This window comes from Haliotis rubra, unplaced genomic scaffold (genome assembly GCF_003918875.1).
Source record: "Haliotis rubra isolate DU_JTF1 unplaced genomic scaffold, ASM391887v1 Scf799, whole genome shotgun sequence".
Lineage (NCBI taxonomy): Eukaryota > Metazoa > Mollusca > Gastropoda > Lepetellida > Haliotidae > Haliotis > Haliotis rubra.
The window spans coordinates 313,932-330,537 of NW_025767522.1; the positions used below are offsets into that span (position 1 = coordinate 313,932).

General features: G+C 40.9%; 1 protein-coding gene across 1 annotated transcript; it reads left to right on the forward strand.

The window, feature by feature from the left end:
• The first annotated feature begins 59 nt into the window (after nt 1–59).
• Nucleotides 60–6,551, forward strand: LOC124261359 (failed axon connections homolog). The gene is made up of 6 exons (XM_046695659.1): nt 60–263; nt 3,036–3,180; nt 4,087–4,283; nt 4,944–5,193; nt 6,187–6,193; nt 6,416–6,551. The coding sequence occupies exons 1-6, from the start codon at nt 64–66 to the stop codon at nt 6,520–6,522; spliced, it is 906 nt and encodes a 301-aa protein (XP_046551615.1). The 5' UTR covers nt 60–63; the 3' UTR covers nt 6,523–6,551.
• The last annotated feature ends 10,055 nt before the right edge of the window (nt 6,552–16,606 follow it).

Genomic DNA, 16,606 nt, shown 5'->3' on the forward strand with positions numbered 1-16,606 from the left:
TTGATGAACATATATGCACCTTCTCGAAGCGACGTACGTTGACAGTGGCTTACCAGAGAGTGAATGTTTGGAGTTATTCAGGTCGATGTGTTCACCCACGTACGGCCGGTATCCAGATCAGGTACATACTTGTCGACGATTCACGAACCATGGAAGGGACATTTGGACACTTTCGTAGACGGGTCACAGAAAATTGCATATGCAGTCGGAGGTGTTGTAGTAGCTGTTGCATCGGTCGTCGTCCTCAGGAAGCTCTTGTTAAAGTATGTAGTAAGATCTAGTTATCAAGTCAGCTGCGGAAACCACCGGTGAACGATTGTTTTGATACCCAGAGAAAACTCGCCGGGTATATCACAGTACAGTTTTTGTATCAAACGGAAAGGGCTGCATGCCTTAGTCTATGTATGTATGAAGTTGTACCTATATGTAACAGTAAACAAAAGTACTGTGTTATTTAAAATAATAAAATCTTTCGGTACAGCCCTGACCTCGATCGCCTTTTCGATATACATAACTTTCAGTGACTGAGAACGAAAGGTCAAAGGTCAAAAGTTAGAACAAGCACCCAAACCGAAATCCAGGTCGTGAACAGAAAGAGACATATTTTCAGAGTTTAACAGTCATTATTCAAATATGTTAGACCCTTTTAAAGGTTCTGGATTATCGCACTGGGTTACCAGGTTTTCTGGTTACTATAACAACAGGCGGTTTGCGGGTGTGCTAAACACGCTTACATTGACCTTGAATATCAATACGTGCAGATTCCTATGTACATGATGACAGTGTACGGTTCTCGGTGTGAGGGGCGGTGGCGTAGATAGTGTTTAAAGCGTTCGATCGTCATGCGGAAGATCCGGGTTCGATTCCCTGGATGAGTAGAATGTGCAAAGCCAATTTCTGGTGTCCCCCACCGTGATATTGCTGGAATATTGCTAAAATCTGCGTAAAACCCAACTCACTCACTCTCGGTGTGAATCTGATAACATTGAGTATATAGTAGTCTGTAAATATTAGTTGGTTTTGGGCAGGTAGATATATATACCAGAAGAACTATTCGCCAGGTCAGCACACACTGATAGTTGTGGTGGCCGTGGTTCCCTAGAGCACCAAGCCTTACCCTCCGTAGGCTAATTGGAAATGATTAAGGAAGAAAAGTTTTCAGTCTCTGTCTCTCTGGATTAATACTACTACGTTGCCACTTCACATTTGTTTGTTTGTTTACGATGTCCTCATATAAGCCTCATATGGTAATAACATGTATTTCGTAAGAGCTGTGAATAATGTGAATTACCCCACCTAGGCTAGGGGTGAGTCCCCGCTCTTTGTTCCGGGACCAATATAGTCACTCGAGTGAATTGAAATTTGTACACACTCCGATCGCGGCACCAGAGGTACATGTCTAAATAATTATTATGTACAACTTATGTATGTTATATACACATATGATGCACGAAATGGTTATGTTTACATATCTTTTGGTTGCAAGAATAAACTATGTCTACATGTACATGCATTAAACCAGTTTAAGACACAGATTAATGATACCACAGCACAGGACAGCATGACTGTCTATAAATGTACAAAACATCAGTGATAAGGATTAACAATGGGGATTACATCTTATAATTTATAAAATTAAGGGTTCGAGACAAACATATGTCAAAGTTAAATGGTAATTATCCTTTAGAGCTACATGTTCGACCCGTGAAGGTCCGGGTTAGAATTGACCTTCATTAGTGAGTGAGTGTGTTTAGTTTTACGCCGCACTCAGCAATATTTCAGCTATATGGCGGCGGTTTGTAAATAATCTGGGCCCCGTTTCACAAAGCGATCGTAGCGCTTAGATCGCGACCCCCACGCTTTAACATAGACTTACGACTGTCGTAGCGTTACGATCGATTTGAGAAACGGGGCCCTGGCTTTCAGTAACCCGTGCTTGTCGTAAGGCGACCAACGGGATCGGGTGGTTAGGCTCGCTGGCTTTGTTGCCACATGTCATCGGTTTCCATTTGCGATGCTCATACTGTTGATCACTGGATTGTCTGGTCCAAACTCGATTATTTACAGACCACCGCCATATAGCTGGAATACAGCTGAGTGCGGCGTCAAACTAAATTCGCTGACTCACTCACTAAATGTTCAATCCGACTGTATAGGTGCTGAACCACGTGATTGCAGTACGTAACATGGCATTTTCAAGTGAAATATTCTTGACTTTAGCCATTCATATTGATATATTGACAATAGCCCATTGCTGCTCTTTCATAGTTGTGCATATGTTGTGTAAGGTAGGCAGGCGCAAAAATGGTTCTGATTATTTTCAAAGTCCACTGGACATTTGTAATTCCGAATAATTAGAAAATAAGTAGCTGTTTCAATATAGGTTTCAAACCGTGATATAACTGAAAAGTAAGGTTCAAAACGGCATTAAATGAGTGAGTGAATATGGTTTTTCATCCCTTTTAGCAATTTTCCAGCGATTTTACTTCGGGTGACACCAGAAATGGTCTTCAGACATTGTACCCATGTGTCGAATCGACCCTGGGTCTTCGGCCTGACGAGCGAACTCTTCAACTACCCCACCACCCTTCTTAACGGCATTAAGGGGCGGTGCGGTAGCCTAGTGGTTAAAGTGTTGGCTCGTCACGCCGAGGACCCGGGTTCCAATCCCCACATGGGCACATTGTGTGCAGCCCATTTCTGGTGTCCCCCGCCATGATATTGCTGGAATATTGCTAAAAGCGGCGTAAAAACCATACTCACTCACTCACTCTTAACGGCATTAAGACGGACCAACTTGTTTATACGCACTTATAACAACCCCTTTTCACTTGGTTGTGTACCACCTATGATAACTACCTAACAACAGACATCACTTTAGTATCGACATGCAACAAATATTATTTGTACGTCGAACATATGCTCTTTTGTAAAACAGCACGGTGCTTGATAACTTAAGCTAATAAATTCAATATATTTCTATTGGATAGACAATTTGGTTGTTATATTGAGAACACTATGCCAATATTCCACAGGCAGAAGGCGAAGGAGTATCCCCGAGATACGGTGATCCTTCATCAGATCGGTAGAGGTCCTTACGCCCCCAGCATGACGCCGTTTGCTGTGAAGCTGGAAACCTATCTCCGGATGGCCAGGATACCCTACCAGGTGGTGAATGATGTGTTGAGTGAGTGAGTGAGGTAAACCACTGGGAAGGACAGAACAAACCATCCAAGCAACAGACCATTATACACAGTCAGCCAGGTACACATTGTTACCACCCGATACGCATAACTCGACTCCGACTACTCTGACTACAATGCCAGAGTTTCAATGAGTTACTGAGTGAGTATGGGTTGACGCCGGTTTTAGCAACATTCTAGCAATATCACGGCGGGGTACACCAGAAATGGGCTTCTCACATTGTACCAATGCGGGGAATCGAACCCGGGTCTTCGGCGTGACGAGCGAACGCCTTAACATTAGGCTACCCCACCGCCCCCCGAAAGTTTGGTAATTTGAACGTGGCTGTGGCACGTTGGTGGTCAGATCATCGCAGATCGTACAGAAACGTGAAGATCCGGATTAGAATAATATTATTGTTCTTCAGCAACCCATGCTTGTCGTAAGAGCAGACCAATGAGATCAGGCTTGCTGACATGGTTGACACATCGATAAGAGATCGATGATCATGGTCCAGACTCTTTTATTTACAGACAGCTGGAATATTGCTGAGTGCTGCAACAACAAGCAAACAAAATCAGATCGTACAGATATTTGGCTGCTGTGTTAGGCACCAACAGGGTCCAAAAGCATGTCTGAAATGCTCTATAATTTGTGTCCAGTAGCGAGATGAACCCTCCATGTCAATGTTACCCTGCTGGTATTGCTAATGGGACTGGGGAATGATACAGAATGAAAAGTATCAATCTCTGTCTCTCAGGATTAGTATTTTGCCATCTTCACGTTTGTTTGTTTGTTTATTTAAGATGTCCTCATGTAAGCCACATATGGTAATAAAATGTAATTTGAAAGAGCCTTGAATTAATAGTACAAGTAACTTTTGCTCTGTGATCTTCCACTCAGAACCTCCAAGGGCTGAAAATGTCATCTAAGGGCAAGGTCCCCTGGATTGAGTATAATGGGAAGGCTGTGGCGGATTCGACATTATGTATTGACTTCCTGAACGAAAAGCTGGAAGTGGACCTCCACCAGCACCTGAGTCCCCGGGACAAGGGTGCAGCTATGGCAATGCAGGTCATGACGGAGGAACATCTGTACTGGTGAGCCTAGAAAATGTTTGTTAGGATCGGTACAATGAAACCATTAAGATACATTCTACTATGAATTTGGAAAAAAAAACACGTACATGTGCCCGATCGATTTGAGGTTTCAAATAGCAATAACCGTTTCTGTGTGAAAGGTCGTGTTCTCGATGAAGTTAAAATATCATATAAAAGTCCCCCCCTGCTGATTAACATCGTTGACTGAAGGTATTTTGAATATATTTTGTGTAAATATTGGGAAAGTCTCATTTATTATCACTTAAAACATACTTTTCCAAATCATTTCAAATATACTGAGGGAAACAAATAAAGGAACACAGGACAGTTCAAGCGTTCCTTTAATATATTCCAGTTTTCATCACCAGCTTGTGATGAATGGCGCTGTGGGAGGAAATCTGAGGAACACTGCAATGAAGTGGTGTTCCCTTATTTATTTCCTTCAGTATATGTCACTTAAGCTGTTGATGACTGACGATGTCCCTTGCTTCACGCTAATTACAGTCTGGACCTTGACTGGAAGCGGACGCACGACGTCGGAACTTCCCTTTAATACATGTAGTAATACTCTTTAACCAGGCCATGTAAAAGAACGTTATATCCTATGGTTAATACACGAATAAATATTAATGATAATGAACAGTTAGATTTGTGTTTCAGGTTCCTTGCTCTATTCCGCTACCAATATGACAACGACAAAACCTTTATTAAGCAAACGTTGAAGATAGGATGGTTTGTTGTACGGATTGCCAAGTATATGGTTGCAAATTCAACATGGTATCAAGGTTTGGGTCGCCACACAGAAGAGGAAGTGACACAGATGTTTAAGAAGGAGCTACAGGCTCTTTCTGACTTCATGGGTAAATCAAGCCCACAGGGCGTGTCACGCTTAGAAACAGCGTTAGAAAGACATATAGGTATATAGACCCTACCCTAGTACTATATAAAAGGAAAGGGATGTAACGACGGAACCACCCCCTCCTCAGTCTAAGTTAGATTTCACCACGTAAACTATTTTTAAGGCCCCGTCGAGGCCTACGGCCAATTCCAAGCCAAAATCATGGATCACCCAAGACAGCGAAAACTCACTTTTTAAATTCGTTTATTAATTCCAGCCACGTTGACAGCACCTATGTAGGGCTAGATTCGATCGGCAGCGCCATTCCACGGGTCTAAAATTTTTTTGCAACATCTACAAATCATTGATTGAGGAGGGGGTGGTTCCGTCGTTACATCCCTTTTCTTTTATATAGTACTAGGGTAGGGTCTGTATACTTATATGTCTTTCTGACGCTCTTTCTAAGCGTGACACGCCCCTGTGATCAAGCCGACATATTTGTTTTCTGAGACACTATCTTGTATGTACCTGAAGTTTTACATACCAGATCAATTATTTCATCAAAAGAGACATTATGGGTACAGAAGAATCCGTGACTATATTTACAACTTCAGACATCAACATGTATATTTATGATATCGTAATGATACCTGGGTGGCAACTATTCACGGAAAGCGTGCTTGATAATTGTCTTGACATACACAAGATACACCAGCTGAGTCATTCTCAAGGAGTTCAAGTCAAAGTCACTCCGCCTCAGTAACGTCTCACCCACAAAGAAGCCTGCTGAAAATACGAAAGGATGCACGTACAATTGACGACCATATAGCTTGAGATCAGGGTTTGCAGCAAGCCATGTTTGTCGTAAGAGGCGACTGGAATATTGCTGAGTGCGGCGTTAAGCTACAAGCCATCCAAAACCTAAAACCACATTAGATACATAATTTTTATATTTATTCATTTTCGCATCAAAGTGCCAGGACTGCATCGAGGTCAACAAATAAAACCTACATTCGCTTTTGATGGTGAAGGGCAGTTTGGTACATGTTCACTGTTACGTAATAGATTACAGGTATTTATTTTGTACACTTCATTTTGATTTCGTCCTCTGAAACTGATTTGTGAAGTGGAAACTTAGTACATGTTAAGATGTAATCCTGATGCATCATTTTATCTTTAGAAACAGTAACAAATTACAAAGATACTCATACTGTTCTTTCTGTATATTTATATGATATTTAAACAGTCAGTCATATATTTAACATTTATTATCTCGTATTGGTCCGTGTCCTAGACAAATACCCAAACCTGGCCGCCTACTGTAACCGTATGAAGGAAACATTCTGGCCTGACTGGGACCAGTGCATCACTCATGGTGGAACAAGGGAGGCAACCAAGTAAAGGGAGACAACACGGTGTGGACATTTGTACCACATTAAGTTTATGCCTGTTTCTTTAGTCAGGTGTGATACTGAAAGCTTTTAGTTTTATGTTGGGAGTCCAAAGATACCTGGCATATAGATATAGTTCACCCGGATTATTGACTGACCATAATGGATAATGTCTCACATCAGCTTTAGCTCCTTCGCCTTTTCACATGGTAAACTATTTTCTCATATATTTCTTGTTTATCTAACTGGTGAAGGTCCGGGTTAGAATGAACCTTCATTAACCCATGCTTGTCGTAAGAGGTGATTAACGGGATCGGGTGGTCAGGCTCGCTGACTTGGTTGACACATGCCATCGGTTCCCAATTTGGCAGATCGACGCTCATGCTATTGATCACTGGATTGTCTGGTTCAGACTCGATTATTTACAGACCGCCGCCACAAGGCTGGAATATTGGTGAGTACGGCGTAAAACTAAACTCACTCACTCACTCTTGTATTCCTCTGTCACAGACAAGGCATTATTTTTCAAGATTATAGCTTTTCGACTACTTCACCCTTGAAAAGTATTGACTTTCCTTCTTGAGGGTCATTTAGACTACTTCACAGTGTGCCACAACTGTATATATGGTTGTCTCCCAAAACCACTACAACCCATAAACCCTACACCCAGTAACCCTACAATTAATTAAAACAACACGCGGCATTTACCTGTCTGGTATAATGAACTTACCCAAAGGAGAGATTACAGGGTACAGATAAATAATTTGAGATGATTTTGGGTGGTATATACCAGGGACGTTCAAAAGGTAGTCAGCCTAACTATATTCTCGATGTCCAATGTTTGAAATGCTTCCATTTCATTTTGGAGAAATTATTAGCAAAGCCATATCCAAAATTTCACATATGTGGATGCGGTTACAACCCATTAAGGTATAATATTTCTTTAAAAAATTGAGGAAAATGAAAAACAATCATTTGGTAGGTCTTGGATAATGGTGTGCCCTCAGATAATATCATAGAAAATATGTTCAGTATAATTTTGGATGACTACCCGTCATAAACACCATTCAAAGATTTGTTTCTTTGAGTGGCACTTTAGCAGTTGGGAAGTACAATATAGAACAAACTTTATGGATAACAACTTCGTTTTATTCCTGAGTACGACGTTTCGATACAGATTCTTGTACCGTTCTTGTACCGTATTATGAGTTAGCTTAGTATATTTTCCATGTAATGAATCCTTAACTATGTCACAAGCAAAGCTGGAGACATATTTCTAGCCAGTGAAACTGATACATTTATCTGCAATGCGGTTAAGGGGTGAGGGTACTGGGTCTTAAGGGACGGTCATTTACAATAACGTTGTTTCGTTGTATAGAGAGAAGCGTAAAGAGTATCCCCGAGATACGGTGATCCTTCATCAGATCGGTAGAGGTCCTTACGCCCCCAGCATGACACCGTTTGCTGTGAAGCTGGAAACCTATCTCCGGATGGCCAGGATACCCTACCAGGTAGGTGAATGAGGTGTTGAGTGAGTGAGTGAGGTAAACCACTGGGAAGGACAGAACAAACCATCGAAGCAAAAGTCATTGTGCACAGTCAGCCAGATACACATTGTAACCACCCGATCAGCATAAATCGACTCTGACTTCACTGACTACAATGTTCGAGATCGGAGATAACAGTCACAGCTTATTGGTAATTCCTACATTGTTGTCAACTAATATATGTATACATTGTGACCTGGCTGTTTGTGTATATCCTGCTGTGTATACTGTTGTTCATTCTATCAACCAATGGGCAGTGAAAGTTGATGTTTGCAGTTAATCACTCATCTTCTGCCCAGAACCTCGTTACACAAGACATACATACTTATGGTAATATATGAGGCGATTGCTTTGTAAACCAAAACGAGATCACCGAAGAAGGCTCTGTGTGTCCGTCCGTTCGTGCGTTTGTCTGTGCATACATGCGTGTGTAAGAGGTTTAAGGGACAAGAAGAAGGTTACACCGGTTATATCGTGGAAGACCACGAGATATCGAGTAACGTCGCGTCTTCAGGTTAACTCAAGAAACACATCACTTACAGTATCATGTATAAATTTCCTAGTTTACATATACCATTAACATAGTAGGGGATATTCCATTTTTCGAGCATACCACAAGCCAATGCCAATGCATATGAGAAAAATAATATATATCCATACAGATGAAACATTTCCAAAGGAATGGAATAAATTGTCACATTAACCCTTAATTTCTCTTCATCATCTCTTTCCTCCTTGGCTTCATCATTTGCATTTTATCAATCTTGTAAATCCAATATCCCCTACTTTTTTGGAATGGTATATATTCACATAAGTCACAGTTTTTCTTCTGCGCATAGTTCCTCATGCCGTGCCACGTTTTCCATCCATGGAATGCAACCTTCACCTAAGGGCAAGGTCCCCTGGATTGAGTACAATGGCCAACCTATTGGGGACACCACGCTGTGTATACATTTCCTCAATCATAAGCTTGGGGTGGTACTGGTACGTCAACTTTAATTGGTCTTCAGTAACCCATGCAACAAGATAGGGTGGTCAGGCTCATGTCATCGTATTCCAGTTGCGCAGATCGATGCTCATGCTGTTGATCACTGGATTGTCTGGTCAAGACTCGATTATTTACAGACCATATAGCTGGTCTATTGCTCAGTGCGGCGTAAAACTAAATTCACTCATATGGAAGACATATTAATTAATTTTTTTTGGTTTAATTTTTTTATTCATTCAGGATCAGTAGATACAAATATACAAAGTACATGATGTAACAGCACTTGTACACCGTAAAACAGATATTCATATGGGTTGGCATTACACATATTGGAATCTTCATTAAGCTGGGAATGTGTGCAGTAGAGATGACCATTTTCTGTCAAATTGTAATATGTTTTGATTCTTACTGGCAATAAACTTTTCTGTCTTGAAAATATCACTCAATAGTTTCACAAATGTATCCAGTGATAGCTTATTTTTTTTAATACTTGATATATGGATATATTTTTTACTGGCAAGAAGTATGTGATTCATAAGGTCGTTATTAAGACTGTATATTTTGTCAGGGTAAAATTTTCTGATGATTTATCTTCAATATATTCTTTCAGTTTCAGCCAGAACGTTTTCACACACTCACATTCCCAATAAACACGTATCAAATTTTCTGACATTAAATTACAAAATGAGCAAAGTTTATCATCTACTAATTTCATTCTAAATAATTCTTTCTTTGTGTAGACAATATTGTGGATAAATTTAAACTGGAAGTCAATCAATTTAGTATCTTTTGTACATTTTCTATATTTTCTAAAAATATCTTGCCATGGAATTGCAATATCAAAGATAATTTGCCATTTTTCATAAGTTGAAGGTAGGTTTTATAATTAACTGACGCATCAGTGACAAAAATTATGTCTGATGCAATTCCCTATTTAGACATATAGCATATTTCCAACGTACTGATGATTTGAAATGATTCCGATCCAGGTTGCTTGCCCAAATCCGCTGGTTGTACAGCAGAGACGCATCGTTTATTTTGGAAACGTTTAAATTCTCCAAGTTCTTTCTATGGATGATATTAAAAAACAAACATGGAGTCAGGGATTGGGTCGCCACACGGAGGAAGAGGTCGTCGAAATGATGTATAAGGACTTCCAATCTATCTCCGACTTTATAGGTATTTATTTGTGGAAATTGAGTTTGGTAGTGAGTCTTTGAACAGTCATTTGGTTATATTACTTAGAGGTTCCTGCTACGACTGTCGTGAGTCTATGTTACAGTATAGGAGGTACGAAGTCGTAGCGCTACGATACCTTTGTGAAACGGGATCCTGTGGTTGCCGTTTCACCAATGCCTCTCATAGCTATGACGTGCTAGCGGATACGACCGACTTTAGGATGTCCCAGCGTAATGATTTACGACCCTTCCACTAAGATAAAAATTTAAGAGCTGAGGTACGACATTCGTGGTGCTACGACAGCACCCCGTTGTGAAACGGGGCCCTGGTTTACGATGTGGTTTAGGACGTCGTAGCGCTAAGAGGCTTTCGTGAAACGGCACCCTGGTTAGAACTGGTCACTGTGTTGTGTTGGTAGTAATAGGTGACCAAACGGATCGGTAGTCACTCTAACTGACTCGTTTGATAGCGTGTCACGACGGCTTGAAACATGCCTCTAAATATCATTCACAGGATTGCCCGGTACAATCTCGAATATCCACAGTCCGCTGTCTTGCAGTTGGACTAGTGCCATGCGAGGCTTAAAAGAACAAACGAAACTGACAAAACAAACACAACCTGTATCTATTTGCTTTGAACAGGAGGCAGTACTTCAACCCAAAGTTTTGCAGGTCTGAGACAGAAACTCAGAAATATAATTTTGACCCCAACTTAAGGTTCGAATCCAATTTTGCAACCCCTTGGCTCCAGACTGATTCTCATATATTGTTATATTTAGTGATTAAGTATATAGGTTACGTAAGTCTATAATTTATAAACCTTAAGTTTCCCAATCGCCCCAAACCAGACGGTCAGTTGTTTCAAGAAGCCTTTACTCTTTTAACGTGCGCCGACCACATGTTTGAATGTCCCTACGTTATAATTAACCAGTAACAATGGAGACAAACCAACAGAGGACATGAATATCATAATCCCTCTTCTCTTCGATGCTGTATGGAAATCTAGCGGTGAAGATCCGGGTTAGAATTGGTCTTCAGCAACCCGTGATTGTGGTAAGAGGTGACTAACGAGATCGGGTGGTCATGCTCGCCGGCTTGGATAACAACTTCTTTATTTCGTGAGTGCGACGTTTCGATAAAGATTCTTGTACCGTTGTCAAGCAAGAGTGATACATGAAGTGGAGGAGCTGCATATTTATACTGTGTATAACAATGAAACTACATACATTGTAATTGACAAAGGAAACAACATAATTGCCATAATTGGTTAAGCAGTATGCTGATGAAGCCAGTGAGTGCACAAAGGATAGTGAATGGAAGCCAGAGATGTATAAATACAGGAGTGGTACAATGAAGGATATGTTTATACAAAAGGTGCGATGTTTATACAATAGATTGGGCTTGGTGGAGGAGTGGATCATAAGCTGATGGAATGAAGTATCATTGGTCACGGTTGATGGTGGGCTTATGGCGTTTGATGTGAATGGCTTCGGTGGGCTTGCGTTTAGTGAAGTCCGTTTGGTTGTTGGCGAGAATGGTGAAGTCGGACCACTCTATTTGATGATTGGGGTTTGCTTTGATGTGGTCAGAGATAGCTGATTTGGTGTCGGAGTTAGCAACAGAGGTGCGATGTTCTTTGACTCGCGTGTTGATGGGTCGGGATGTTTCACCTGTGTAGCTTTGTCCAGAATCACAGTTTATTTTATAAATAACACATTTCGGGTTGTTGTTGTTGACGGTGTTGTCCACGTCCGCCATCAATGACCTCAACACCTCCCTCAGCTCCAGCCTTGACACAGAACTCTTCTCCACTGCTTAACCAATTATGGCAATTATGTTGTTTCCTTTGTCAATTGCAATGTATGTAGTTTCATTGTTATACACAGTATAAATATGCAGCTCCTCCACTTCATGTATCACGCTTGCTTGACAACGGTACAAGAATCTTTATCGAAACGTCGCACTCACGAAATAAAGAAGTTGTTATCCATAAAAACTTGTTCCATATTGTACGTCTCAACTGCTAAAGTGCACTCAAACAAGTGGTTGTGTATAGCTGGAATATTATGAGTGCGGCGTTAAACAACAAACCAAACAACCAACTGTATGGAAATCGAAAAGGAAATAGTTTTATTTTTTCCCTTTTGTTGGATAACTTGATATGGTTTATACATACTTATCCTGTACAATCTGAATGGAGGTACAGGTACGGGGACATCATTAACTAAGTTACATCCTGTATACTAGGGAGGAAGAAGTTCCTGATGGGAGATGATCCCTGTGAAGCGGATTGCTCTCTGTTCGGTATGCTGTCTCAGGCATATTGGCAGTTTAATGGATCTGGATTTGAGAGTCTCATAACAGGTAAAACCCGGAAAACAGGTTGGCAGTGATATTCCAATTAATTTCCTGATCGAAATTTTCACTCTCGTCACATATACGTCATTGTTATTCCTGAGTAGTAAAATGTGACAAGCGTTCTATTCCACTCACTTTTCATACATATTCGCGATGTGAATTCCAGATGAAAGGGTTTAGAGAAATTTTAAATTATTCTTATAGAAAGTGTGTAATGTTTGCAAATGCTGTATAAGTCAGTATCAACGTTGGCGATGGTGTAGCTTTGTGGTTAAAGCGTTCGCTCGTCACGCCAGTGACCCGGGTTCGATTCCCTACATGGGTACAATGTGTGAAGCCCATTTCTGGTGTCCCCGACGTTATATTGCTGGAATATTGCCAAAAGCGGAGTAAACTCACTCACTCAATAGCAACGAGTTCAACTGATAAAGAAATCTGAGTTGTGTCTTACACCACGGGGAACGGTATTTTGTTTTGTTTGTTTTGCATTTTGCATGTTGATATAGTGACCAAATCCTGAGTTGATGCAGTTTTGAGTTATTTCCATGGTTATGCAGAAAAAGTGTACTTGAAACCAGGTTCAATTAAGGACATTTTGAAATGCAGTTCTCCGCAGTCAATAGCACTCTGGACGATGTTTACCTTATGGCTAAAGAAATTGCTCTAAAACTCTCGTCGGTATTGTCTCTTCTGAAGTATTTGTGTATCATGTATGACATATGCATAGTGGTGTTTGTGGAACATTTTTGTTGATAACATCTTATTTTCCCCAGATAATTATCCCAACCTGGCTACCCACTGTGAACGTACTGTGGCCGGACTGGGACCAGTGCATCACGCACGGTGGAACAAGGGAGGCAAGCAAGTGAAGGGTGATAACTCAGGGACTGCCCCTCCATTAACCCTTAAAACATGATATATAATAATTGTTTGACCGAATAAGGAGTTGAATTATATATTTTCATATAATTTGTGTTTGAGCGTAAGAGAATCAGTGAATATAATCTTTCGGTTCTTGCCGCTTAATTTCAGCAGTATATCGACGGGGGACTTTAGGAACGGAAAATGTATGAAAGAACGTGGACTAGTGTAGCTAAGTGGTTATATCACCAAGTCTTGTTTGAAGACCCGGGTTCGATTTCCTACATGGATGATAATACGATGCGCCAACAACGTCGCTGAAATAATGCTCAAAACCCCTCTCACATAGGTATTTGATTGTTGAGGATATATTCACTGGCATGTGAGAAGAAGTATAATGAATTCTGCTTGTTTTTATCAAGAATAAACGTTACTGTTTATATCTAACTGATGTATATTATATTCGGTAATATTAAGAACGTAAGAACTTTAAATAACTGTTACTCATATTAACTGGTACTAATAACATATGCTTCGATTACGTATTTCTGTGTTCGAGTGGGTGAGTTTAGTTTTACGCCGCACTCAGCAATATTCCAGCTGTATGGCGGCGGTCTGTAACTAATCGGGTCAGGACCAGACCATCCAGGCATCTGGACCCCATAACTCTGTGGGGTTCGCTTAAAATAATGTTCGACCGGTAGAGGGAGCGAGAGTCGATTTAACGTTGCATTAATTCATTCGAGGTTTTTAATATTGTAATCTAAATACGTAATTTGTTTTTGGGATAAGTTATATGGTACCTTCCCTGGGGGCTGATAGTTAGCATTATTGAGAGATATCCATCACATCCGCAATATTGGACTGATAAGGAAATATAACACCAAGGAAACGGCAGCAGCACTGATTCAAGCATATGCTACATCTCGACTGGATTATTGCAATGATCTGCTTCACGGACTTCCAGAATACCCCTGATGAAGCTACAGAAGGTCCATAACTCAGCTGCGAACTAAGAAGTCAGAACATATCACTCCTGTTCTGATGGCATTACATTGGTTGCCAATCAAAGAACGCATCCAGTACAATATGCTTGTATTAATGTTCAAATCCTTGCACGGAAAAGCGCCAGTATATCTATCTGATCTTGTGCATGAATATCAGCCGCCAAGGAACCTTAGATCATCAACACAACATATGTCAAAGTCAGCTGTTGGTCGGACAAAGACATTCGGAGACAGGTCTTTTCAATCTGGGGGTCCATCTTTATGGAACAAGCTACCACTGTCTACGATCAGAAGAGCAACTGAGTACTTTCAAATCAAAATTAAAGACTCATTTATTCTCGGCAGCCTACGACACCCACCAGTGCTTTTGAGCAACCTTCCGAGGGATGGATATTAGCGCTATACAAATGCATATACATTGATTTCTGTATATTTAGATAAATGTGGTGTGACATTGTGCCTTTAAAGTATAGGTGATACGATAGTAGTAGCGTTGTGATTGCTTTGTGAAACGCGGCCTTGGTCCACACTCGCCTGTGACAGAGATGGGAGACTGAAGAAACACCCGCTTAGGACACCATTCATTTATTGTTTCCATGGCTGCAGCTATCAGCTTTCACAGTATGTTATTATATTATACATAACATATCTAACTGGTCATATGCTGACCTGTCAAGCGAGCATATGGAGAAACACATTTTCACTAAAACCATTCTGTGTACCATGTACAAATTTCTATTTTGTTTCAAATAAATATTTTGATATAAGATCGTTTGTTACATCGAAACACACCCGTGGGGATTTCTATTTGTTTTATGTTCCCAACAGCCAGTGATAGTCCACGAGGTGTTTGCATGGATCAGCTGTTTGCGGTTAAATTTCGCTTACTTGAAATTTATTAACCACTTGGCATAATACCCTACCGCCATGAATCGTTGTCAGTCTCTGGTCCCCCTTGTCGAGTCGAGGCGGCGGGTTAGTCTAGCGGTAAATGCATTCGTTCGTCACGCAGAAGACCCGGGTTCGATTCTCCCAGGGATAGAATGTGTGAAGCTCATTTCTGGGGTCTTTGTGATGTCGCCCTCGCCGTCACTTTATGAATGAAATATTTGATAGTCCCACTTCACTCCCCGAATGGTTGAAAGATCAAAGTCGTTTTATGAATGATGTTTGTCTTTCCCTTAAAACAACTGTTAGGCCCACGTTGCTCAATGAACGATTGAAAAACCAACTTCGACGCCTCACTGACAGACATCAAATATTTCATTCATAAAGTGGGTGCCAATCAAACATCAATAGACTGAGATGTGCTTATTAATAGTTCCTTCAGTGAGGTGTGACCATAAGTCAGCACAGTGAGCCTATCAACCAGTGAGGTAGAGGTTGAAGCGTCCTTTAAAGACTCGGGTTCGATTCCCCACATGGATCGATACAATGTGTGAAGCCTATTTCTGGAGTCCCCCGCCGTGTTATTGCTAATTTCCTATAGGTAGAAAAATGTATGGAGGCCATATTCAAAATCCACTATTCTCTTAAACTCAGATGTGAAAACTAGTGAGGAAGGCATGTAAAAATAATTCTGATCTATTGCTCCAGTGGCCTTTATTAACGCAATCTCAACAAATAGTTCTCGTTTTAAAGCTTCCCGTTTCTTAGATCTGGGACTTGAGCCCCTCGACGGAAATGATCCTCAGCAACCATGCTTGTCGTAGTAGGCTGTCAACGAGATCGGATGTTCAGCCTCGCCTGCTATGTCAATACATGTCATCGATTGTTCACACACCACCGTCATGAAGTCGGGAGATTGCTGAGTGCGGTAAATAACATGCAAAAATAAAGCTGATGTGCTACATAAAACTGTCTCTTCGACCTTGTTGCGTTCATTGAGAGAACGAAATTGAAGCATTCATTCCAAATTTAAAATTCTGAACATATTCCCAACTCTTCCTCTCCCTATATCAAAACGGCTCATAGCACCTAGCGTGTTTTCAAACGCCATGAGGATCCAGTCTATTCCTATGAGGATACAGCAGGTTTACAGGGGTACCAAATTTACTGTTTCACCGTTTAATTGTTGAGACTGACTGACTGAGTTTGCTTTTACGCCGCTTTTAGCAATATTCCAGCAACATCACGGCGGGGGACACCAGAAATG

Coding starts and splice junctions, on each gene's coding strand:
- LOC124261359 (XM_046695659.1), top strand. CDS start 64: ATGTTTGGAGTTATTCAGGTCGATGTGTTCACCCACGTACGGCCGGTA. Junction 264..3,035: donor CTCAGGAAGCTCTTGTTAAA/GTATGTAGTAAG, acceptor AATATTCCACAG/GCAGAAGGCGAAGGAGTATC. Junction 4,284..4,943: donor ACGGAGGAACATCTGTACTG/GTGAGCCTAGAA, acceptor TTTGTGTTTCAG/GTTCCTTGCTCTATTCCGCT.